The 27,436-nt window shown below is 40.8% G+C and overlaps 1 protein-coding gene across 1 annotated transcript in view; it reads left to right on the plus strand.

Annotated features, from left to right (window-relative positions):
- BCL2L13 (BCL2 like 13) overlaps positions 1 to 27,436 on the plus strand; it is a 101,801-nt gene that overhangs the window by 56,479 nt on the left and 17,886 nt on the right. The window contains 3 exon segments of the mRNA XM_030815778.1: positions 4,313 to 4,469; positions 11,804 to 11,873; positions 18,249 to 18,392. Of these exon segments, the coding sequence (XP_030671638.1) occupies positions 4,313 to 4,469; positions 11,804 to 11,873; positions 18,249 to 18,392 (371 nt within the window).

Genomic DNA, 27,436 nt, shown 5'->3' on the forward strand with positions numbered 1-27,436 from the left:
TGCTGGGATTACAGGCATGAGCCACCACGCCCGGCCTGTAACTTTTTGTATTTTTAATAGAGACGGGGTTTCTCCATGTTGCTCAGGCTGGTCTCCAACTCCTGACCTCAGGTGATTTGCCCGCCTTGGTCTCCCAAAGTGCTGGGATTAAAGGCGTGATCCACTGCGCCTGGCCACTATGTGGTCTTTTGTGACTGGCATTTTTTACTTAGCATAGTGTATTTTTGTTGTTGTTGTTGCTGTTTTTTAAGACATCACCTTGCTGTGTTGCACAGGCTGGCATGCAATGGCATGATCTGGGCTCACTGCAACCTCCAACTTTAAGGTTCAAGCAATTCTCCAGCCTCAGCCTCTTGAATAGCTTGGATTACAGGTGCCCACCACCATGCCCAGCTAATTTTTGTTTTTAGTAGAGACGGGTTTCACCATATTGGCCAGGCTGGTCTCCAACTCCTGACCTCAAATGATCCGCCTGTCTCAGCCTCCCAGAGTGCTGGGATTATAGGCGTGAACCACTGCATCTGGCTGACTTAGCATAATGTTTTCAAGGGTCATCCATGTTGTAGCGTGTATCAGTACTTCGTTACTTTTTACAGTCAAATAATATTCCACTGTGTGGATGTGCCATATTTTGTTTATTCATTCGTTAGTTAATAGAAATTTAGGTTGTTTCTACTTGTTTACTATTATGTATAATGCTGCTGTGAATATTCTTGTGCAAGTTTTTGTGTGGATGTATATTGCCCAATAATTTTTTCTTTTTCTTTTTTTTTTTTTTTTTTTTTTTTTTGAGATGAAGTCTCGCTCTGTTGCCCAGGCTGGAGTGCAGTGGTGCGATCTTGACTCACTGCAAGCTCCGCCTCCTGGCTTCACGCCATTCTCCTGCCTCAGCCTCCTGAGTAGCTGGGACTACAGCACCCACCACCACACCCGGCTAATCTTTTGGTAATTTTTAGTAGAGATGGGGTTTCACCGTGTTAGCCAGGATGTTCTTGATCTCCTGACCTCATGACCCACCCACCTCAGCCTCCCAAAGTGTTGGGATTACAGGCGTGAGCCACTGCACCCAGCCTGCCCAATAATTTTTAATGATCAAAATTATAAATTATGTTTGTAACTCAAGTTCCTCGTTAGTAGAGAAAAAATACAAATAGAAATGTACAAATAATCCTGAGACCGGGTGCGGTGCCTGTAGTCCCAGCACTTTGGGAGGCTGAGGCGGGTAGATCACTTGAGGCCAGAAGTTTGAGATGACCCCAGCCAACATGGTGAAACCCTGCCTCTACTAAAAATACAAAAAAATTAGCCAGGCATGGTGGCGCACACCTATAATTCCAACTACCTGGGAGGCTAAGGCATGAGAATCTCTTGAACCCAGGAAGCATAGGTTGTAGTGAGCCAAGATCATGCCACTGTACTCCAGGCTGGGTGACAGAGTGAGACCGTTTAAAAAAAAAAAAGAAATGTACAAATAATCCTGAAACCTAATGTTAGTCTTTTATATTTGTTTTTTTTTTTTTTTTTTTTTTTTTTTTTTGAGACAGAGTCTCGCTCTGTCGCCCAGGCTGGAGTGCAGTGGTGCAATCTCAGTTCACTGCAACCTCCGCCTCCTGAGTTTAAGTGATTCTCCTGCCTCAGCCTCTTGAGTAGCTGGGATTATAGGCGCCCACCACCGTGCCTGGCTAATTTTTGTATTTTTGGTAGAGGTGGGGTTTCACCATGTTGGTCAGGCTGGTCTCCATCTCCTGACCTTGTGATCCACCCGCCTCAACCTCCCAAAGTGCTGGGATTTCAGGTGTGAAACACCGCGCCTGACCGTTATATTTCTTTATCAACATTTTGAAACGATTAAATTTCTGATTCTCTTCATGTATATTCTGGTAACAGCACTGCTGCATAGTAAAATGGGCAAAAGGTAGAAAGAAGAAGAGAGTAACAAAATATTTAAATACATTCACTTTTTTTTTTTTTTTTTATTTTTGAGACGGAGTCTCGCTCTGTCACCCAGGCTGGAGTGCAGTGGCGCGATCTCGGCTCACTGCAAGCTCCGCCTCCTGGGTTCACGCCATTCTCCTGCCTCAGCCTCTCCGAGTAGCTGGGACTACAGGCGCCCACCACCACACCCGGCTAATTTTTTTTTTTTTTGTATTTTTAGTAGAGACGGGGTTTCACCGTGGTCTCGATCTCCCGACCTCGTGATCCGCCCGCCTCGGCCTCCCAAAGTGCTGGGATTACAAGCGTGAGCCACCGCGCCCGGCCCCTACATTCACTTATTGAACCCCATATTATCTAAGTTAGATCATTAAAATGGATGCTCTCCAGCTTGCTCAAACAACAAAGTATTTGTGAACTTTGCAGCCATTTCCATCTTTCTCGGAGGCAAGCACTTTATAAAGAAATACATACTTAACTCTGTAGTAAAATTTGCAGCCTTATAGGCGTAAGTGTTAGATTAATGCAATAAATATGCAGATGATGGCTAAATCTTGGGAGTGGGTGCAAGCGGCCTGCTTTCCTGGTAGCTGATGCCTTGCATCACATTTGTACTCTGGAACAACAGTTACTCTGCTTGCTCTTCCTGCAGTTAGGGAATGGTTAAGTCTGTACAACAAGTTATGACTGCTTTTTCTGTATTCAAGTTTTATTTTATTTTTATTTAATTGGTTATTTTTTTGGGAGACAGAGTCTCACTTTGTTGCCCAGGTTGGAGTGTAGTGTCATGATCAGGGCTCACTGCAGTCTTGACCTCCTGGGCTCAAGTGATCCTTCCACTTCAGCCCCCCAGTAGCTGGGACTATAGGCGTGTGCCACAGCACCCTGCTAATTATTATTATTATTTTCTTTTTTTTTTTTTTGAGCCAGAGTCTTGCTCTGGCTGGAGTGCAGTGTCGCAGTCTTGGCCTACTGCAAGTTCTGCCTCCTGAGTTCACGCCATTCTTCTGCCTCAGCCTCCCGAGTATCTGGGATTACAGGTGCCCGCCACCAGGCCCGGCTAATTTTTTTGTATTTTTAGTAGAGACGGGGTTTCACCATCTTAGCCAGGATGGTCTCGATCTCCTGACCTCATGATCTGCCCGCTTTGGCCTCCCAGAGTGCTGGGATTACAGGCATGAGCCACCGCACCTGGTCCTTTTTTTTTGTTGTTGTTGTTTTGGAGAAGGAGTTTCACTCTTGTTGCCCAGGCTAGAGTGCAATGGCACGATCTTGGCTCGCTGCAACCTCTATCTCCCAGGTTCAAGCGATTCTCCTGCCTCAGCCTCCTGAGTAGCTGGGATTATAGGCATGCACCATCACGCCAGGCTAATTTTTGTATTTTTAGTAGAGACGGAGTTTCCCCATGTTGGTCAAGCTGGTCTCGAACTCCTGACCTCAGGTGATCTGCCCAGCCTTGGCCTCCCAAAGTGCTGGGATTACAGGCATGAGCCACCGCGCCCGGCCTTAATGTTTTGTATTTTTAGTAGAGATGTGGTTTTGCCATGTTGCCCAGGCTAGTCTCGAACTCCTGGACTCAAGCCATCTGCACACCTCAGCCTCCCAAAATGCTGGGATTACAGGCATGAGCCACTGTGCTCGGCTTCTGGTTCAACTTTTGTACTTGTTTGTATAATCTTCATATAATAGTTTGAAAATTTATCCATGTGTAGTAATATTAAGGTTGAAAGTTCATTTTAATAAGGAAATGAAAGCAATAGACTCATCCTCTGAGGATGATTAGAATCTGATATAAGCGCCACTTTTATAAATGTAAGACAAAATCTTAAAAACAAAATTTTAAGAGAAGGATAAAGAGCCAGGAATTGCTTCTTATTTATCATTATTATACTTGTTGGTCAGTAATCACAAACTAAATTGATTAGCTTATTATAACATGTCAGTTTAGTTGTTTCTTTTCTCTTAAATCTAAGCTTTTTCATTAAAACCCAAAAGAACCTCTAAATTTATGACCTATCAGTGTTTACATGCCAACAAAGATTAATGTCCAAAATGATTATCTGACCTTTTTAAGTGGCTTGTAATGATTAGCTTGTTCCTAATAGTGGGTGTCTTAATCCTGTGGCCTTTTATAGCACAACTTTTGATACTGTTTTTTTTTGTTGTTTTTTTTTTTTTGAGACGGAGTTTCCCTCTTGTTGCCCAGGCTGGAGTGCAATGGCGTGATCTCGGCTCACCACAACCTCTGCCTCCTGGGTTCAAGTGATTCTCCTGCCTCAGCCTCCTGAGTAGCTGGGATTACAGGCATGCGCCACCACACCCAGCTAATTTTATAGATAATTGTTTATTATATTAGGTTTTTCTTTTGTCCTGTCTTCAGCCTTTACCAGCACAGGCTTTGACCGTCACACTTCTCCAGTGTTCAGCCCTGCCAATCCAGAAAGCTCAATGGAAGACTGCTTGGCCCATCTTGGAGAAAAAGTGTCCCAGGAACTGGAAGAGCCTCTCCATAAAGCATTGCAAATGCTCCTGAGCCAGTGAGTTACACTGCTGAGTGGGATGTGCTTCTTTAAGTAGTCTCTGGATCTCTCATGCAGCACTGGATTGGGTAGGGCTGTGTTTTAGGTGAACAGTGTCACTTCTTTTCTCACTTTTCTTTACATTTTCTTCATTTGCTTTCCCAAAGCATCTCTGTGTTTTGAATGACAGTTTTGCTTTAAAGGAGTGATTTAGCTATTCCAACATAGATTTGTTGAGCTGTCAGGTTTCAACGAATGCTTTTACCAAGTTCTAAATACAAGCTATTTCACCTCCCCCGACCACTTTTTACTGCCATTTCCTCTAGTGGTGACATGAATATAATGGCTAGCGTTTTGTGCATTGTAATGTGGGATTAACATTATATCTATTTTAGAATTCTGTATTTAACATTGTATTGACCGGGTGCGGTGGCTCACGCCTGTAATCCCAGCACTTTGGGAGGCCGAGGTGGGTGGATTACGAGGTCAGGAGTTCAAGACCAGCCTGGCCAATATGGTGAAACTTCGTCTCTACTAAAAATATAAAACTTAGCCAGGTGTGGTGGCACATGCCTCTAGTCCCAGCTAGTCGAGAGACTGAGGGTGGAGGATCGCTTGAACCCGGGAGGCAGAGGTTGCAGTGAGCCGAGATCCTGCCACTGCACTGCAGCCTGGGTGACAGAGCGAGACTCCATCTCAAAAAAAAAAAAAACCCAAAAAACCATTATATCTATATCCCAGAAGTTGCTCAACTTCAGGGTTGCACATCTGCCAATGGAACTGCTTCTACATTCTTATAGAAGGAACTTCTCTCCTAGCTATGGTTCTGACCATATTAAAGCTAAAGGCAAGAAGCTAGTAATAAGGAAAGTGTTAAAATAGAACCAAATCATTTATTATAAATATTAAAAATCAGCCTGTAATCCCAGCACTTTGGGAGGCCGAGGTGGAGGTATCACTGGAGGTCAGGAGTTGGAGGCCAGCCTGGCCAACATGGTGAAACCCCATCTCTAGTAAAAATACAAAAATTAGCTGAGCATGGCGGCAGGTGCCTATAATCCCAGCTACTCGGGAGGCTGAGGCAGGAGTATTGCTTGAAGCCAGGAGGCAGAGGTTGCAGTGAGCTGAGATCATGCCACTGCACTCCAGCCTAGATGACAGAGGGAGACTCCATCTGAAAGAAAAAAAAAAAAATTTTTATTTTCATGTAAGCAAAATATATATCGATTACCATTTGTTAGAAGAAAGTAATTTGGGTTTTAGGAGAATTTTTTTTTTTTTTTTGAGACGGGGTCTCACTCTGTCGCCCAGGCTGGAGTGCAGTGGCACAGTCTCGGCTCACTGCAAGCTCCGCCTCCCGGGTTCACGCCATTCTCCTGCCTCAGCCTCTCCTAGTAGCTGGGACTACAGGCGCCCGCCACCACGCCCGGCTAATTTTTTGTATTTTTTAGTAGAGACGGGGTTTCACTGTGGTCTCGATCTCCTGACCTCGTGATTCGCCCGCCTCGGCCTCCCAAAGTGCTGGGATTACAAGCATGAGCCATTGCGCCTGGCCGAGAATTTGATTTTTTTGTTGCATAGTATTGTGAAATAAGCAAATGTAAAAATGCTAATTATGCTTAAACAGTGAAATGAAATCATATTTGGTAATCTCAGTACTTTGGGAGATCCAGGCGGGAGGATTGCCTGAGGCCAGGAGTTAAAGACCAGGCTGGGCAACATAGCCAGACCCTGTCTCTACAAAAAAAATGTTTAGAAAATTAGTCAGTGTGGTGGCATGTTCCTGTAGTCCCAGCCACTTGGGAGGCTGAGGTTGGGAGGATCACTTGAGCCCAGTAGTTTGAGGCTGCAGTAAGCTATGATCACACCACTGTGGCACTCCAGCCTGGGCAACAGAGCAAGACCTTGTCTCTAAAAATAAAAATTAAAAAAGTCGTATTTGGATTTTCTTTATTTTATTTTATTTTATTTTTTTATTTTTTATTATTATACTTTAGGTTTTAGGGTACATGTGCACAATGTGCAGGTTTGTTACATATGTATCCATGTGCCATGTTGTTTTGCTGCACCCATTAACTTGTCATTTAGCATTAGGTATATCTCCTAATGCGGTCCCTGCCCCCTCCCCCCACCCCACAACAGTCCCCCGAGTGTGATGTTCCCCTTCCTGTATCCGTAAGTTCTCGTTGTTCACTTCCCACCTATGAGTGAGAACATGGGGTGTTTGGTTTTCTAAAATTTAAATATAAACGTGGAGAGAAGTATATGGGTGTTGGGAAATAAAACTTACACAGGAAATTTGGATTTACAGCAGTTGTTTTCAAAAAGTGTTCTGTGGAGCCTTAGGCATTGAGGTGCTGCAGGGGTCCCGAAGAAGTGAGGGGTCCTGAAGAAGTAAGTGGGTTAAGCTCATTAGGGCCTCTCCACTCTTCTTTCTTATTTATTTATTTATTTTAAATTTTTTGTAGAGACACGGTCTCACTATGTCACCCAGACTAGTCTTTTTTTTTTTTTGAGACGGAGTCTTGCTCTGTCACCCAGGCTGGAGTGCAGTGGCGCAATCTCGGCTCACTGCAAGCTCTGCCTCCCGGGTTCACGCCATTCTCCTGCCTCAGCCTCTCCGAGTAGCTGGGACTACAGGCGCCCGCCACCACGCCCGGCTAATCTTTTGTATTTTTAGTAGAGACAGGTTTCACCGTGGTTTCGATCTCCTGATCCGCCCGCCTTGGCCTCCCAAAGTGCTGGGATTACAAGGGTGAGCCACTGCGCCTGGCCTACCCAGACTAGTCTTATAACTCCTGGCCTCAAGCAACTCTTCCCACCTCAGCCTCCCCAAAGTGCTAAGATTACAGGTGTGAGCCATTGTACCTAGCCTTATTTATTTATTTTCCCACTCTTCTTAAACCAGAGCACGTGTACTTCCATATATTTTATATTCTGAGGTTACACGTAAGACTTGAAGAAAGAAATTTGCTGCTTTGCTCCTCTCTCCACAAAAATGTAAAAGGTATCTGGACTAGGAGTAAAATAATGAAGTGAAAGGTGCAGACTTTTAAAAGAATCTTTTTCCTGGCGGGGCGCGGTGGCTCACACCTGTAATCCCAGCACTTTGGGAGGCCAAGGCGGGCGGATCACGAGGTCAGGAGATTGAGACCATCCTGGCTAACATGGTGAAACCCCGTCTCTACTAAAAATACAAAAAATTAGCCCAGCTAATTTTTTAATGGTGGCGGGTGCCTGTAGTCCCAGCTGCTCAGGAGGCTGAGGCAGGAGAATGGTGTGAACCCGGGAGGCGGAGCTTGCAGTGAGCTGAGATTGCGCCACTGCACTCCAGCCTGGGTGACAGAGCAAGACTCTGTCTCAAAAACAAAAAAAAAGAATCTTTTCCCAAATTCGATACAGACTTTGGCTTGGAGCAAACCATGTCACCCTTAATATTTCAATTCTCCAGGTGTTAATTTTAACTTTATGGTGTAGTATAAGCTCTTCTTTTTGAGTGTTTATGTAACTTTACAGTGTTATGTAACTTTTTAAAAGTATTGTTTCTGAAGTCCTTTTTATGATCTATAGGAAAAATGGATGTCTTCTCACAGCAAATTCTATTTAAAGGAGAATTGGCTTGGACGAATGTTTATTTTTTTCCCAAATCTTGATAGAATTTTTTTTTTGGGACGGAGTCTCGCTCTGTCACCCAGGCTGGAGTGCAGTGGCACGATCTCAGCTCACTGCAAGCTCTGCCTCCCGGGTTCACGCCATTCTCCTGCCTCAGCCTCCAGAGCAGCTGGGACTACAGGCGCCTGCCACCACACCCGGCTAATTTTTTCTGTTTTTTTAAGTAGAGACGGGGTTTCACCGTGTTAGCCAGGATGGTCTCGATCTCCTGACCTTGTGATCCGCCCGCCTCAGCCTCCCAAAGTGCTGAGATTACAGGTGTGAGCCACTGTGCCCGGCCAGATAGAATTATTTTTGAAATTGGTTATGTATCAAAGTCAGGTCTCTTTCTTTTTTCAGAAATCTGTTTTTAGAAGTTTTAAGCTCTGTTACTAGTACCTTGAAAATAACTAATGGATGATAGACTACATAAACTAGAAGTATTATAAACGTTGAAGGCAGTATCGTAAGGTAGAGAATACCACTGATTCCTCCAAAAGGTTTTGTTAATGTAGGAAGTTATTGCTGAACTCTTCTTACAGAAGAACAACAGCTGTTTCAAAAAGGTATCCTGCCCTGCTCTTTTCTTCTTTGCTCTATTCTAATAGCTCACTAGGTAGGATTGGTTATTTAGCTACTTACTTTTCTATGTATTTGATTTCCTTTGAATGTTTTAATCTGCTGCATTTTTTGTGCATGTATGTCTGTGTATATGATGTTTCAAATCACGTTTCATTCAGAACAATGCTAAAATAATTTAACCTGGTAGACAAACAACCAGTAAGGACTACTGTGACCCCCAGCAGCACCAAACAGTTCAGGAAAGGAAGTGAGGGGACTGAAATACGCAAGTAAAGCTTCAGGGAGAATATAGGTAGCTAGACTGTGTAGTATCTGCTGAAGTTCAAGGTTTACACGAATCTGCTACTTAGCCCAAGGCATCTGAAAAGTACTAGGCTCACTTTAATGGGAAGGTGATGCCAGGAAGATAGTATATGCTGTATACATTTCATCATTACAGAGGCCATCTCTAGTATCTCATTTCCTTTCAGCATCACTGCAGTATTGATTTGATACAGACTTAGGTAAAAGAATGATGCCTGTGTCATCAGGATTCTTTTCTGAAATATCTAGACCGGTGCTATTCAATGCAAGTCACATATAATGTAGTTTTAATATGTAATTAAAAACTAGCAGCCATGTAAAAAAGTAAAATGAAATTTAAAATTTTTAATATTTTATTTAGCCCAGTACATCTAAAATATTTCAACATGTATTCAGTACAAAAAATTATTGAGCTATTTTGGATTGTTTTTTCTTCCTCATTGAAATCTAGTGTGTATATTATACTTTCAGCACACTGGCCACGTTTCTAATGCTCATTAGCCACATGTGACATCGAGACATTTTCATGGCATGTGTCAGAATCTTAACTTGAAATGGGAGTAGTATAATGGCCTTTGATACCAGATCTAACTGAGTGTGAATTCCTGCCTTGCTGCTTTCCGGCTATGTGGGTTTGGGATAATTTCTTAGCTTTTCTGAGCTTTGGTTTCTAAATATGTGATGCGATAATATGTAATATAAAATGTAAATATATAAAATATTAAAACCTAACATAATAAGCTACCAGCAATCTTAAATATTCTTAAACTAAGGAAGTCATAGGTCACAGTGGTCAGAGCAGAAAAATGCCTTTGGGGTAGTTTGTGTATTTATTTATTTATTTATTGGTTTTTTTTTTTTTTTGAGATGGAGTCTCACTCTGTCACCCAGGCTGGAGTGCAGTGGTGCGATCTCGGCTCACTGCAACTTCCGCTTCCCGGGTTCAAGCAATTCTCCAGCCTCAGTCTCCTGAGTAGCTGAGATTACAGGCATGTGCCACCATGCCCAACTAATTTTTGTATTTTTAGTAGAGACGTGATTTCACCAGTTTGGCCAGGCTGGTCTTGAACTCCTGACCTCAGGTGATCCACCCGCTTCAGCCTCCCAAAGTGCTGGGATTACAGGCGTGAGCCACAGCACCTGGCTGGGGTGGGATTTTAAAGCCCTGCAAAAGCAAGACTCTTTCTCTTCTTTCTTCTTCTTTTTTTTTTTTTTTATTTGAGATGGAGTTTCGCTCTTGTTGCCCAGGCTGGAGTGCAGTGGCGCAGTCTCGGCTCAACTGCAACCTCCACGTCCTGGGTTCAAGCCATTCTACTGCCTCAGCCTCCTGAGCAGCTGGGATTACAGGCATGTGCCACCACACCAGGCTAATTTTTTTTTTTTTTCTAATTTTTGTATTTTTAGCAGAGACAAGTTTTGCCATGTTGGTCAGGCTGGTCTTGAATTCCTGACCTCAAGTGATCCACCTGCCTTGGCGGGTTGGGATTACAGGCGTGAGCCACTGCACCCAGCCCATTCTTTCTTACATGTTTGTTAATACTTTGCCCAAAAGGAGGGAAGGTAAATTTTTAAGGTAAATTTTCAATCTATTAATTTTTAATTAATGGATTTTAATTAATTTTAATTTTAAATCTATTATCTGAGCAATTGATGCCTTCATATGTTACTTGGTCCCAAGTCTTTTGTTTTTAAAATTTACGCATGAAACCATGCTTCAAATAAAGTACTTGAAGTCACTCAACAAATGAGTGAGTGTTATCAATGATTCAAGTTTTTGGTATGACTTGGACTTACATAGAAATAATCAGAAAGGCTTATCTCTCTACCCTTGTATCATAACACTCCAAGTTAAAAATAGGACTCCAGCTGGGGGTGGTGGGACAGGCCTGTAATCCCAGCTAGCACTGAGGCTGAGGTAGGAGGCATCAGTTGGGCCCAAGGAGTTTGAGACCATCCTGGGCAATGTAGGTGACTCCATTTAAAAAAAAAAATTTTTTTTTTTTTTTTTTTTTGAGACGGAGTCTTGCACTGTCACCAGGCTGGAGTGCAGTGGTGCGATCTCGGCTCACTGCAATCTCCACCTCCCTGGTTCAAGCGATTCCCTTGCCTTAGCCTCCCGAGTAGCTGGGACTACAGGCACACACCACCACGCCTGGCTAATTTTTTGTATTTTAGTAGAGACGGGGTTTCACCATGTTGGCCAGGATGGTCTTGATCTCCTGACTTCGTGATCCACCCGCCTCAGCCTCTCAAAGTGCTGGGATTACAGGCATGAGCCACCATGCCCGGCCAAAAAAATTTTTTTTAATTAAAAATTTACAAAGTGGTCTCAATTTATTGCGATATTTATTTCAACTCTTGTCTCCTCAATATGAAAAGTCTTCCAGTGACATGTCTCTTTAGTTTTAAAATATTTTAGATTTTTTGCCTTTAAAAAAAGTTAAAATTCTGGTTTTCATTGTACTAATGAGATCATTTTTATTTGTTATTATTTTATCCTGTGTTAATAATTCAGGTATTTCTTTGCAGCATAAAAATCCTATCCTATAAGTTCAAAGCAGTTACAAAAAAATTATTAGAATATACATTTATCTTGCTATGTTATTAACTATTTCCCAAGCATGCATCACAGCTTATAGAATGCTTGAAAAAAGTGCATACCAGTGTGAAAAGCCACGTCTTGTACAAAACAGTATGTTGAATAATCCTTGTCAGTTTAGCAAAAAGTTCAACAGACTAGTGACTGTATATTTATTCATCTGGAAATATAGAATTTTCCTTCTTTGTGACACAGACTTTTAAAAAAATCTCTACAGGCCAGTGACATATCAGGCATTTCGGGAATGTACACTGGAGACCACAGTTCATGCCAGCGGCTGGAATAAGGTATCATCACAATGATCTTTTCTCTTAAAAGATTTTAGTGTGTTAATGATAAGACATAGGAGGAATCGCTAGCATCATGCAGCAGAAAATTGTTAGAGCTCATTCTTTAATGCACAAATCTATGTTAAGTGGATATTTTTGGTTAAACTGGTTTTTTGATTAATGCTGCAAGGTTCTGCTTGGCTCAAAATTATGTGTCCTATAGTATGGCCCCTTCCTTTCTGTCCCAATTTTCCCATCATTTCTTCATTTCTCTGTGTTAGACATGACATTTCTCTCCAGATGGTTATATATTTATTAACATGTGAGTGTGTCTTGGGGAAAAAGAATAAAGACTTCACTTGGGAGGTAGCCTCTTCCTGTTCTCATAGATGAATAATACCATTTATGTTTTATAACTTACACAGTGTCTTGTGTCACATACCATTTGAGCATCCCAACCATCCTTTGCAGAAGACAGAATGGATTTTATTAGGTCTTTTTTATTATTTAGCTAGTTAGGTAGGTAATCAGAAAGAAAAGTTAAATGACTTGCCTAGAATCCCTTGACCAGTCAATAATTGGAACCAACACTAGAGCTAAGATCTGATTCCAGCTTCTGTTTTTTCCACTGTAAATATTGCTTATCTGCTATCTTAGACTGTATTATCTACTTAGCACCTTGAGAAGGCAGGGTGTAGGGGGATGCAGTATAGGGTGGCTCAGTGCAGTATGAGAAAGAAGGGCAGCCCTGAGGGATACAGTGCTGGAGATGAGAAAATTCAGGACGGTTACTTTTACAGACACCTACCTCTATTCGGAATTGTTTGTTATGAGTCAGACATGTGACCTTCTGTACCTAATTGATGTATATTAGGTACATAACCAAACTTGTTTTAGATTTTAGCTTTGCCATGGACGATATATGTCTGTGGGCAGGTTCTCTTTAAAAAAAAAAAAAAATTTCGGCCGGGTGCAGTGGCTCATGCCTGTAATCCCAGCACTTTGGGAGGCCGAGGTGGGCGGATCACCTGAGGTTGGGAGTTTGCAACCAGCCTGACCAACGTGGAGAAACCCTGTCTCTACTCAAAATGCAAAATTAGCCGGGCATGGTGGCGCATGCCTGTAGTCTCAGCTACTCAGGGGGCTGAGGCAGGAGAATTGCTTAAACCCGGGAGTTGGAGGTTGCGGTGAGCCAAGATTGTGCCATTGCATTCCAGCCTAGGCAACAAGAGTGAAACTGCGTCTCAAAAAAAAAAATTTTTTTTCAACTTTTATTTTCAATTCAAGGGACGTGTATGTGCAGGTTTGTTATAGGAAGCTCTCTGAACCTTAGTTTTCTCATTTGTGAAATGGGAAACAATAATACTAGCCTCATAAGTTTTATTAGAATTAAACGAGATAATACATGTTCAGTACTTATTAAGCATATTATCAGGCACCATAGTAAAGCTCAGTAAACAGCAGCTATTATATTAGCTTTAACACATGGGACCTTATTCTCAAGTAGTCACTATTAATAGAGTATTAGTATGTTACCTATCGGTACATAATTTGTTAAGATATCTATTTGCCTCGTTTGTTTTTTTGGAATAAGAGAAAATATTCTCTCTGATATAGACATTTGAAATAGACTTATTTTATTTATTTATTTATTTTGAGACGGAGTCTAACTCTGTCGCCCAGGCTGGAGTGCAGTGGCATGATCTTGGCTCACTGCAACCTCCGCCTCCCAGGTTCAAGCGATTCTCCTGAGTAGCTGGGATTATAGGCACCCGCCACCTTGCCCAGCTAATTTTTGTATTCTTAGTAGAGATGGGGTTTCACTGTGTTGGCCAGGCTGGTCTTGAACCCTGACCTCGTGATCCGCTGCTCACCTCAACCTCCCAAATTGCTGGGATTACAAGCGTGAGCCACTGTGCCTGGCCTTTTTTTTTTTTTTTTTCAAGTTGGAGTCTTGCTTTGTTGCCCAGGCCTGGAGTGCAGTGGTGCAATCTCGGCTTACTCAGTACAGCCTTTCCCTCCCGGGTTCAAGCAATTCTCCTGCCTCAACCTCTCAAGTAGCTGGGCTTGCAGGTGCCCACCACTATGCCCAGCTAATTTTTGTACTTTTAGTAGAGACAGGGTTTTGCCATGTTGGCCAGGCTGGTCTCAAACTCCTGACCTCAGGTGATCTGCCTCCCTTGGCCTCCCAAAGTGATGGGATAACAGGCATGAGCCACCCTACCTGGCCTGAAATATATATATATATATATATATATATATATATTTTTTTTTTTTTTTTTTTTTTTTTTTTTTTGAGACGGAGTCTCACTCTGTCGCCCAGGCTGGAGTGCAGTGGCGCAATCTTGGCTCACTGCAAGCTCTGCCTCCCGGGTTCACGCCATTCTCCTGCCTCAGCCTCTCCGAGTAGCTGGGACTACAGGCGCCCACCACCACGCCCAGCTAATTTTTTGTATTTTTAGTAGAGACGGGGTTTCACCATGGTCTCGATCTCCTGACCTCGTGATTTGCCCACCTCAGCCTCCCAAAGTGCTGGGATTACAAGCGTGAGCCACCGCGCCTGGCCTCTGAAATATATTTTATAAAAGGCTGGATGCAGTACAGTAGCTCACACCTGTAATCCCAGCACTTTAGGAGGCCAAGGTGGGAGGATCGCTTACACCCAGGAGTTTGAGACCAGCCTGGGCAACATAGCAAGACCCTGTCTCTAAAAAAAAAAAAAAAAAAAAAAGAAAAGCCATACATGGTGGTGCACACCTGTATTCTGAGCTGTTTGGGAGGCTGAGGTGAGAGGATGACTTGAGCCTGGGAGGTGGAGGTTGCAGTGAGCCGAGATCATGCCACTGTATTCCAGCCTGGGCAACAGAGCCAGACTGTCTCAGAAAAGAAAGAAAAGAAAGCCTATACCTATTAGTAGTCACTCCACCTATTAGTAGTTACTCCCCATTTTCTTTCCTGCTCCTCCTAGCCCCCGACAACAATGACTCTACTTTCTGTCTTAATGAATTTGTCTATTCTGGACATTTCAAATAAATGGAGTAATATAATATGTGACTGAAGTCTCTTTTAATATGTAGACTTATCCTTCCTCTTTTTTCCTCTCTTTAATTCAGTTACAAGTTATTTTTCCTGTAAAATGTTCTAATTTCTGGGTTTTATTGATTATATCACTGAGATGTCACTTAACATATTCTTCTGTGTCTGTATTTCCTTCCTGATCAGATTCAGGTTCAATCTTTTTGGCAAGAATACCTAATGGGTAGTTTTATCTATTTCCTATTGCATCACACTGGGTGACATATAATACCTGGTTGTCTCTTATACTGTATTTTGAAGCACATAAATCAAAGACAAACCTAATCAATGAATTCGGTACAGATAAAATTTGTAGAATATGATTTTTATTAGGACTGTTAAGTCACAGGAGGGTTAAATAGATTGGTAGAGGAAAATATGTCACTGTTATCATAAATATTCATTGTAATGAAAGGGACTCTCAGAACTATAAATTAGCACGCTTAATTTCTACACCAAGCAAGCTCATATATTATTTAATAAAAGGATAATGTCCCTAAATTTAAGCAGGTCTAACCTGTTAAACAAAGAGACCACATAGTGTATGAAGAAATGTCAGGGGATTAAATAAGTGTGTGGATAAAGGTAAGCCAGTGGAGGTAATCTGTTTTGATGGTCAAAAATACTTTAGCATTTCATTGCAAAAACAATTGAAGAAAAAAAATTCTATATGATGTGGGGATTACTGTTATCCAGTAAGGAAATGACTTTTGAGAAAGAATCAAAGATAAAACTATTTGCTGACTTTTTAGACCTAGACATGTGAATCGTGGGTTCTTCTAGGAGTGCATGCCTGAGGATCTAGTTTTGTTTTAACATTTAAAAAAATAATGTGGGAGATGAGAGTCCAAAAAAAATCAGTTATGCAGATTATGTAAAATTCTTGTGGATAGTAAAATGTCAAGTTGATGGAGGTCAGTTGTAGAATTAACTCATGGAGCTTTGTGTGTAGGATTATGTGTAAATCCTCTTAGGATTTAGCTGCTTAAAGACAATCTAAACAGTACAGTGGCCTTAGACGTCATCATACAGGTCCCTGAAGATAGCATGCCAAATAGGTAAGCCTAGTATGTGGTAGTCATTTAATAACTGTATGAGGAATGAAGGGAAAAAAACGAATCATTTGACATAGCATGTACCACCAAGAAGCGTATTACCAACCGCATAGAAAATGTCCATCCTGAAAAATGACATTTCTGCACTGTGGTTACTGTGTTTCAAGAAAGATATTGGAATAGGGAAGATCCAGAAAAGGAAACTTGAGTGATCAAATGGATCACTTTGCATTGCAATGGAGCAATGGCCATATGAAAAACAGAATAAGAGAATAGTGGATTTCAGACTGGAAGTCTAGTGAATGAGGCTTTTCACTCCTCTTCCAGGAGTGAAAGAGAATTGCAGATTTATCACTAGATTCTTACATAGTAAAACTAGGGTGTCTGCTTTTCGATATATGAAAGAGTTAAATTTGGAAGAAATAAAACTAAGTGGTATTTTATATAACAAGCATAAAATATTTACAACTCATTTCCCCAAGAGGTAATAGAGCTTAAACATGAATAACTTTAAAATGTTACATTATTGTGGATTATTATGGGAAATTAGAATGTTTTGAAGTCCAGGACATCCCGGGCCTTTAAGCTGATATACAGGTTAGCACCACTGGTTCATAAGCCACTCCTTACCTGCTCCTACCCAAGGCAAAATATAAACAGTTTTTTGTTTGTTTGTTTAATAGTATAAGTTTTCTTATTGTAGAAATGCCTAATGTATTCTTCTTTATAGCCCTATACTACTCCATCAGTGTTAAGTTTTCAATATATTTTGGGCTGGAGTGCCTTTAGAATGTCAAGAAGTAAAGATATTATGTGTTCATTGTATTCTTCCTTTCAGATTTTGATAGAGATTCCCCCAGGGCTGCTTTCTCTTCCTTTCTTTAGAAGCCAAGGAATATTAGTTTGAAATATAAACTCATTGTTTTTTGTTTGTCCTCCTTCAGAAATATTTTGTCGTCCCTCAGTTATTTCCTTGGCAGTCTACTAACAAGGAACTGGAATTGGTTTCATTTCCTTTTGCATTCCTTTTGCAGGCATATAGACCTCTTGATGTTTTAGACAAAAGAGACTGCATGCAGATGGCTACCTGAATACTTAGTTTTTTTCAATATGCATGTTTTTTTAAAGGAAGACAGGGACTCTAGTTAGTTTCTGTTGTAGTTTTTGACGACCTTTAAGTATTGAGCCACATGGTTATTAGGTATAGATTGTAATGGCATCTTTTATGTTTGACTTTTGATGAGTTTTACAAGATAGCTCTTAATTTTTAAAAGTTCTTATTTTCAGATAATAAAAGCACATGGTACAAAATGCAAAAAAGTACAGAAAGATATGCTTTGAAAAATAAAAGTTTTCTCTCATCCTTGTTGCCAGTCACCTAGTTGCCTTCCTTTTAGGCAACCACTATTACCAGTTTCTTGCGTATTTTTCTGGAGATCCTGTAGGATTATATAGACATATATATGTGTATATGTTTTTATTACACAAATGGTACTGTATGTATTCTTCTATAACTTGCCTTTTTTCACTTAAAGTAAATCGTGTTGATTGGGTAGTAAGCAATATAAGTCTTTTTAACAACTGTATATTTTACTGGATGACAATAATTTATTTAACTAGTCCCTGTTGGGTTGTTTTTCTAGTTTTCTATTATAAATAATGCTTCAGGCTGGGCGTGGTGGCACACGGCTATAATCCCAGCACTTTGGGAGGCCGAGGTGGGCAGATCACTTGAGGCCAGGAGTTTGAGACCATCCTGGCCAACATGGTGAAACCCTGTCTCTACTAAAAATACAAAAATTAGCCAGGCTTCATGGTGTACACTTGTAATCTCAGCTACTCAGGAGGCTGAGCAGAAAATCGCTTGAACCTGGGAGGCAGAGGCTGCAGTGAGCCAAGACTGTGCCATTGCCTGGGCAAAAGAGCAAGACTCCATCTCAAAAAAAAAAAAAGAAAAAAGAAAAAAGAAATTAATTAATAATGCATCAGTGAATTTCCTTCTATATATGTTATTTCTGTCACACACATACATGCATACACATGCCTAATTATTTTCAATAACTATTTCTACCTCCCTATTGTATAAAACCTACATGCAGTATTCAGAAAAATCCTAATAGAAGTTACTGTTTTATTTCCTTTATATAATGAAAATAAAATACCTTAATGATGCATTTAAGTATAATTTTCTAGTAGTTGAACATATAAAACACATTATAAGAATTTCAGTGTGGTTTTTTATTCTCTCATCTTTGCATTGAAGATTTTGGTGCCTCTGGTTTTGCTACAACAAATGTTTTTGGAATTGACAAGACGTGGTCAAGAACCTTTGAGTGCACTGCTGCAGTTTGGCGTGACATATCTGGAGGACTATTCGGCAGAGTACATCATTCAGCAAGGTGGCTGGGTATGAGCTGTTATATGTTAAAAATATTTTCTTGAAAAAAAATTAGGTTCGTTGTTGTTGTTTTTCTTAAGAGATGGGTTCTTGCTGTGTTACCCGGGCTGGAGTGCAGTGTCTAATTGCTGGCACTATCATGGCATGCCTCGGTCTCAAACCCCTGGACTCAAGTGATCCTGCCTCAGGTCCTGAATAGCCAGGAGCACAGGCTGGGACTATAGGTGCCCACCACTGTGCCGTGCTCTATCCCATACTTTTTGATATGTAATTATTATTATTACTCAGTTGGTTCAGTTGTTTATAAATTTTCCTTATATGTTCTTTGACCCTTGAATTACTAAGAAATGTATTTTTTAATTTCCAAATATTTACAGGTTTAAAAATTTTGTTTTCAATTACTAATTTAATTTTTCATCAGAAAGCACGACCATCATGGCATTGAAACTTGAGTTATAGCCTATTATCATGATCAATTTAAAAAATATATATATAGGGCTGGGCGCAGTGGTGCACATCTGTAATCCCAGTGCTTTGGGAGGCTGAAGTGGGTGAATCACCTGAGGTCAGGAGTTCAAGACCAGCTGGTAAACATGACGAAACGCCATCTGTACAAAAAAAATACAAAAAATTAACTGGGCGTGGTGGCATGTGCCTGTAATCCCAGCTACTCAAGAGGCCGAGGCAGGAGAATCACTTGCACCCGGGAGGCGGAGGTTGCTGTGAGCCAAGACTGCATTCCAGCCTGGGCAACAGAGCAACAACAACAACAACTATATATATATATATACATATATATATATATATAAATACATACACACACACACACACACACACACATATGTATATATATACACACATATATATTTTTATGTATGTTTCGGAAGAACATATATTCTCTAATTGTTGGTGCAGAAGTCTGTACGTGTCCATTTACGTTTAATCAGTCTTAATAATTACGTGTTTTAAATCTTTCAGTCATTTCCAATTATTTTGTCTAATTATTTACTAAGAGATGCATGTTTGATTTGCTACTATGGTGGTAGATTTTCCATTTTCCCTTTAGTTCTGTCAATTGTAGGTGACTAAAAGTTGTACTTATTGACCCCTGGTGAATTGAATGTTTTGTTATTACAGTTATGGTCTTTGTCTCTAAAAGTGTTTTTTTGTCCTAAAATCTATGATTTTTTTTTCTTTTTAAGTAATCTAGCCCCAAATGTCAAATATCCCTTTGATATTAAAGGATATCTTTAATTTCTCGCAATAATACTTGGTAGTTTTAAATATAGAGGTATTGTACAATATGGGCTTCCTTCCACATCATACTTAGAAATGTACTTATTTCTTTTTTTTAATTTTTAAAATATTTATTTATTTATTTTTAAATAAAAAGAGACAGGGTCTTTCTGTGTTGCCCAGGCTGGTCTCAAACTCCTGAGCTCAAGCAGTCTTCCTGCCTTGGCCTCCCAAAATGCTAGGATTAGAGGTGTGAGCCACCACACCCGGCCGTGTTTCTTTTTTCTAGTAGTTAAATAGTTTGGATGAGCTATATATTTTTTTAAACTTTCCTGAAGGGTTGAAGACTGAAATTCTTCTGTATTAAAAATGACATTAATGAAAATCCTTGCCAAATAAATGTATATGCTTGAGACCTGATTATAGCTTCTGGTTAGGATTTCTTGTCTTGTCTTACTTAGCTGAACTGAACCTTCCCTCCCTTCCTCCGTCCTCTTATTCTTTTTTTTTTTTGAGATAGAGTCTCACTCTGTCACTAGGCTGGAGTGCAGTGGTCCGATCTCAGCTCACTGCAACCTCCGCCTCCTGGGTTCAAGCAATTCTCATGCCTCAGCCTCCCGAGTAGCTGAGACTATAGGCATGCACAACCATGCCCAGCTAATTTTTGTATTTTTAGTAGAGACAGGGTTTCACCATGTTGGCCAGGATGGTCTTGACCTTGTGATCTGCCTGCCTCGGCCTCCCAGAGTGCTGAGATTATAGGCGTGAGCCACTGCCTGGCCTCTCCTCTTATTCTTTAAAATATCAGTATATACATCCCAGCATTTGTATCTATATCTTAGTTTATCTTTTTATTTCAACTTGTCTTGTGCTAAGCAGTCATTCATCGTTCAGCTGTATATTGAGCGCCTGCTGCATACTGTGCTCTGTTCTGGGTTCTCAGTAGAAAGCTATCAGCAGAGCGTTTCCTTGACCTGAGATAGATGACACTCTGATGGAGAGAGACCACAGTGAAGATATGTAGTGTATCTTCATATGCTACATGGTGTTACATGCTGTGACAACAACGCAGGGAGACACACATGATGTGGGGGTCAGAGTTTATGTTACTCAGGGGAGGCTGCACTGAGGAAGTGACATTTATGCGGACGTCACTCATCTCCTTGGTTTAATCTCACTGTTTATTACTTTAGTCTTTTCACTTCCATTCTTGCTCCAGGGTTTTTTTCTTTCTTTCTTTGGGCCTAGAAATGGTTTTTAAGTTTATTTGTTGTAATTTGCCCAGTAGTCAGTGATTCTGTAGAGAGAGTACTTTTCATAAAGTATACTACTCATTATTGTTTTTTAGCCACTATGCATCTGAGGGTTTGAGTTAATTTTTAAAATATGTAAATTTAATTACTATGGATACTAATATCGAACATCCTAGGTTTACGTGCTTGGTAAATGCTTACTGAATAAAATCCTGAGCATTTGTCTTAGGAAAATGAAAATATTCTTTGAGCTGTTCTTAAAAATAAGAATTGTGACAATTTATTGTGATTGTTGTCTTCCCACTTTAGTACTTTTTAAAACCTTTGGCCATTGTAGTGTATGGTTTGTGTGATAGCCAGGAGACATCCCAGGTTAACTGCCACTTATCCCATATGGTGCTTTACAACAAGGGAAGAAAAATGCAGGGAATATTATGCACTGCCTTCTCAACTTTCAGTTTTATGATGATATAGTAGTACATCAAGGTTTGTTTGGTGATTGTAATTTGTTACAGAGTAAGTAAGTATATTACTCAACTCCAGTATCTGTGCCAAAAGAAAAGATCTACTGCGTGGATAACTAGTTCATTAATACTTTTTTTTTTGAAACAGTCTTGCTCTGTCATCCTGGCTTGAGTGCAGTGCGCAATTGTAGCCCACTGCAGCCTCCGCCTCCCAGGTTCAAGCTATTCTTGTGCCTCAGCCTCCTGAGTAGCTGAGATTACAGGTGTGTGCCACCTTGACCAGCTACTTTTTGTATTTTTAGTAGAGATAGAGCTTCGCCATGTTGGCAGGCTGGCCTCAAACTCCTGGCCTCAAGTGATCCACCCACCTAGGCCTCCCAAAGTGCTGGGATTACAGGCATGAGCCACTGCACCTGGCCTTCATTAATATTTCAAATGTGTTTTATCTCTTAATTTGAATGTCCAATCTGTATTTCACATTGTTCGGTCTAAGCTCTCCATTTGCCTGTGTTTAAAACTAAGATATTAGGCCGGGTGCAGTGGCTTATGCCTATAATCCCAGCACTTTGGGAGGCCAAGGCAGGTGGATCACCTGAGGTCAGGAGTTTGAGACCATCCTGGCCAACATGGTGAGACCTCATCTCTACTAAAAATGCAAAAATTATCTGGGTTTGGCCGAAGATGATGTGGAATGAGAAACAAATGTCAACATAATAAAATCTCAGTTAAAATATTTTAAAAATTCTTGGTAGTTGAGCAGCTCTGGGGGAATAAGGGCAAATATGCTTATTATGAACTACACTGAAATCTACCAAAGTTAATGTTTACTTTGTGTAGATCCATATGTCTATTTTATTTATTTTTCCCAGTGAAAAGTGTATTTTGATAGAGAACTTTTCATTCTATAAATATACTATGAGTTACTAAAATATTATGGATTTTGTTTATTCCTGAAACATAGTTAAACTGTGCATATGACATGGCTTATGTTAAAAATACCCAGTGCTCAGTTTTGAAAGATAGGCCAAAAAAAAAAAAAAAAAGTATAGGAGAAACTGAGGAATGTACACTTTTTTAGGGGGCACATTTTCCTGTGAATCTGGAAATTTGATAGACTTGATTGTGTTTGTGAAAACTGAGCATTAAAGGTTTCGATTGATCAAAAAAAAAATTATCTGGGTGTGGTGGCAGGCACCTGTAATGCCAGCTACTTGGGAGGCTAAGGCAGGAGAATTGCTTAAACCAGGGAGGCAGAGGTTTCAGTGAGCGGAGATCGTGCCATTGCACTCCAGCCTGGGCAACAAGAGCAAAACTCTGTCTCAAACAAACAAACAAAAAACCAAGATACTGCTCTTTTTTTTTCAGATGGAGTCTCGCTGTGTCGCCCAGGCTGGAATGCAGTGGCACTATCTTGGCTCACTGCAAGCTCCGCCTCCTGGCTTCACGCCATTCTCCTGCCTCAGCCTCCCAAGTAGCTGGGACTACAGGCGGCCGCCACCACACCTGGCTAATTTTTTTGTATTTTTAGTAGAGACGGGGTTTCACCGTGTTAGCCAGGATGCTCTCGATGTCCTGACCTCTTGATCCACCCGCCTCGGCCTCCCAAAGTGCTGGGATTACAGGCATGAGCCACCGCACCCGGCTGATAATTGCTTTTTTTTTTATGCCAGTTGGTGAAAATGTATCCTGTGACATAAGCCGTCAACATGAATCTCCTTAAGATACTGTGTGCTGAACATTACATTGACAGCTCTTAAAACCCTTCCAGAAGAGAATCATTTGACCATGTGATATCGCATGTCTGTTATATAAAGCCTGTGGTATGATTTCCACGGAGAATGTATTTGTCATTAGTCACCTGAACACAACATCAAGTGAAACAAACTGCCTACTTCTCAAAGTGCAGCTACTTTTGAAAACCTGCAGCAGAGGACGTGGTGCCAGCAGCCATAATTTATTGGGTGAATGGAGTGGTAGCACATAGTCAGTTAGGAACAGGCAGGCTTTGGACATACAGATTTGAAGGAGAAAGATAATATTTTGTTTTCTGAATTATTAACAGAAATGGCTAGGACTTAGAGACAGGGTCTTGCTTTGTTGCCCTGGCTGGAGTACTGTGGCGTGATCATGGCTCATTGCAGCCTCAACTTCCTGGGCTCAAGCGATCCTCCCACCTCAGCCTCCCTCGTAGCTGGGACCACAGGTGTGCATGCACTATCACACCTGGCTTATTTTTTCCAGAGAGAGGTTTCACTATGTTGCCCAAGCTGGTCTCAAACTCCTGGCCTCAAGCAGTCCTCCCTCCTTGGCCTCCCAAAGTGCTGGGATTACAGGCATGTGCCACCTTGCCCAGCCTGTTTTCTCTTTCTACCTTTTTTTTTTCACTCTGCCTTTTTACCCAGCGAATGATGAACTGAGAAAAGGATTAGAAATCATAAGGTTTGTTTCTTGCCCCAGCTCTGCCAAATACTAGCCCTGTGTTTTGGAAGGATTCATTTAACTTCTCTGAACCTCAGTTTCAACTACAAAAAGGGAAGAATAGCTTCTCTGTCTCACAAGAATAATGATGTGAAAGTGTTTTGTGAAAATGTCGCATTTTTACAAATGCCAGGTTTTCACATTCATCTCTGAAGAGTGTGGGTTTTTTCACTCTCCTTAAGTCTGATCACCGTTTCCTCTTAGTTTCAGTTTTGACTTTTATTTGCCCTGCAGCCTGGTGAGGGCACAGACTGGTTCATGTGCTGTGATTCTCCCTGAGTCATCCTTGCTCCCTCCCTCCTCGTTCTCTTTCATTTCCTGGGCTTGTGTTGCTACGTTGGAAGTAAGTCTGTCTCCTGGAAAGGGCAGAGCAAGTCCACTGTGGTAAGGCTTGTATTTTACTTTCTCCGTCGTCACATGATAAATACTTCTTGTGAAAGATTTACTTTTAGATTCCATAAAAGATTACTGGAGGGAATGTCATCTAATGTCTATTGTAATATTTAAGTATTTTGAATAAAATGAATCTTTGTCATTTTCTTTTGACGTGAAGCTTCGGATATTAGCATAGGTTTTTGTTTGTTTAATCTAGGATATTTAAAGACTATCTCTTGGAAGCTTTTAGGTTAATAATTTGTTAGAATAGTTTTCATATTGTGGGAGGTGACACACAGGGATGATATGAAATTAATGAAGTGGGTTGCAGCTAAAATCAATTTATTAAGAGTAAGTACTGTTTTGGGAAATCTGCCTGCTGTATATGTGGGTGTGGATGTTTACTGTGTTATACTCTGAAATGTATTTTTTGTGGATCCTCCTCATCATGTTGGGTGGAAAATTACTTCTCTGTAATTTCTTCAACACTCACCATTTTCTTATTTTAGGTTAATAGTGATCTGAGAGGCGCATTTGGTTATAAGGGTCCAAAGCAATGATCTGTTTCCATTTTGTAACTTCGAGGGCTCAAAAATGTAAAACTAGCTGGTTGATCCCAGCTAGTTTTATATTTTTGAGCCCTCGAAGTTACAAAATGTCAGTGGAGCCTTTGTGTGTTTTGTGTCAGTGGAGCCAAAGGGATGGATACTCCGAACAATACAAATATTTTACATTAACAATGATTTAGATTGTCAGAATCGTTCTAAGACTACTTGTAGATGTTATTCTAATATAAGTTGTAACTAATGTATTATCCAAAACAGCTCTTTTTCATGACAGATATATATATATAAAGTCTGAGAAGCAATGATAGAGGTTTGTTGGCATAAATCTTAAGGGAAATGAGTCCTTAGACAATTTACCAGTGTAGATGGGCTTTGGAATTTTGCCAAAGCTTCTTCAGATGGAAAAGTTAAGTTCATAGGAGCTCAGCTCAGCAGCAGCTATGTCTCAGAAGGTAAAATATTGCTTGAGGTGGCAGAATAATTTGTAATTGATGTGACCCCTGCCCCCACCAAAAAAAAAGTGAAACAAAAAAATACAATCAATATAGACATCATGATGCAGTCAATTTTTGTAATAGGTCTTTGAGCATTTGTCAACCTGATTTTTACTTAGGTCTACCACCAAAGTAAAGTTATGTTTGTATTTTATTTTATATTTATTTTGATATATTCCTTTACTTAGTTTTTTACTTAGTTCCTACTACCAAAGCAAAGTTATATTTGTATTTTATTTTACATTTATTTTGTTATATTCCTTTTATCTACTTATGTTTCTTTTCTACTTCCCTTTTTAACTGAAGAGTTTAATGAATGTATCTTTGTGTGTTTGCTTGAAAAAAAACACCAAGTATAACATGTTCTATCTATGAATACTTCTGGCCATTAACTCAAAAGGCACTATATTACAGACGAAAAAGCACCAGAAAGCAATCAGGGACTTCATCTAAGAGGTAGGACAGCACAGTTGGTAAAAATACAGACCCTGGAGGCAAACTGCCTGGGCTTGAATCCCAGCTTTATTACTTTGGGAAAACTACTTCTTGTTTTGGTTTCCATGTCTGTGAAATGGAAGTAATAATAATCCTCTCATAGCATTGTTGTGAGGTTTAAATAGATTAAGTGAAGTCTTTAGAAGGGCACATGATAAGAATTATAAAAGGGTTACCTGTTGTTGCTATCCAATTTGTCATAGCAAGCTAAGGGACCTTGGGCAAGTTACTCAAACCCTCTGGCTTCATTTATTTAAAAACCAAAACAAAAAGGACATAGTTCTCTGCTTCTTTGTGCATATTTAAACTCATGGTTTATCCCAGCTAGTTTTATATTTTTGAGCCCTCGAAATTACTCCTTTGCATTTTATGTCACTGAGGCCAAAGAGACAGATACTCTCAATAACACAAATATTTTGTATTAAAAATGATTTAGATTGTTAGAATGGTTCTGAGGCTACTTGTAGACATTATTCTTCTAATATGATAAGTTGTAAGTAATGTATTATCCAAAATAGCTCTTTTTCTTTTAGTGAAAGCCTGCTCTTCATTATGACAGTAATTATTAAGAGAGGCTCGGCCGAGCGTGGTGGCTCACGCCTGTAATCCCAGCACTTTGGGAGGCCAAGGCAGGCGGCCCACAAGGTCAGAAGATCAAGACCATCCTGGCTAACATGGTGAAACCCCGTCTCTACTAAAAAATACAAAAAATTAGCTGGGCGTGGTGGCAGGCGCCTGTAGTCCCAGCTACTCGGGAGGCTGAGGCAGGAGAATGGCATGAACCCAGGAGGCAGAGGTTGCATTGAGCTGAGATTGCACCACTGCACTCCAGCCTGGGCAACAGAGCGAGACTCCATCTCAAAAAAAAAAAAAAAAAAAAAAAAAAGGCTCCAGCCCGGTGACATGGCAAAACCCTGTCTCAAAAATATAAAATTGAGGCCGGATGTGGTGGCTCACGCCTGTAATCCCAACACTTTGGGAGGCCAAGGTGAGTGGATCACCTGAAGTCTGGAGTTTGAGACCAGCCTGGCCAACATGGTGAAACCCCATCTCTATGAAAAATACAAACATTAGCCAGGCATGGTGGTACATGCCTGTAGTCCCAGCAACTTGGGAGGCTGAGGCAGGAGAATTGCCTGAACCCAAGAGGCGGAGGTTGCAGTGAACCAAGATCACGCCGCTGCACTCCAACCTGGGTGAACAGGGAGAGACTCTGTCTCAGGAAAAATAAATACATAAATAAAATAAACAATAAAAATAGAAAGATTAGCCAGGCATGGTGGTGGGTTCCTGTAATCCCAACTACTCAGGTGGCTGAGGCAGGAGAATTTCTTGAACCCAGGTTGCAGAACCCAGGAGCTGAGATCGTGCCGCTGCACTCCAGCCTAGGCAACAGAGTAAGACTAAAAAGAAAACGTTGACTGGGTACGGTAGCTCACTCCTGTAATCCCAGCACTTCGGGAGGCTGAGGCAGGCAGATTGCCCAAGTCCAGGAGCTCAAGACCAGCCTGGGCAACATGGTGAGTGAGAGCCCATCTCTACAAAAAATATGAAAATTAACTGGAAGTAATCTGTGGTCCCAGTTACTCAGGAGACTGAGGCAGGAGGATCACTTGAGCCTGGGAAGTCAAGGCTGCAGTAACCCAAGATTGCGCCACTGACTTCCAGCCTGGGTAACAGTAAGACCTTGTC

Source organism: Nomascus leucogenys, chromosome 7b (genome assembly GCF_006542625.1).
Source record: "Nomascus leucogenys isolate Asia chromosome 7b, Asia_NLE_v1, whole genome shotgun sequence".
Lineage (NCBI taxonomy): Eukaryota > Metazoa > Chordata > Mammalia > Primates > Hylobatidae > Nomascus > Nomascus leucogenys.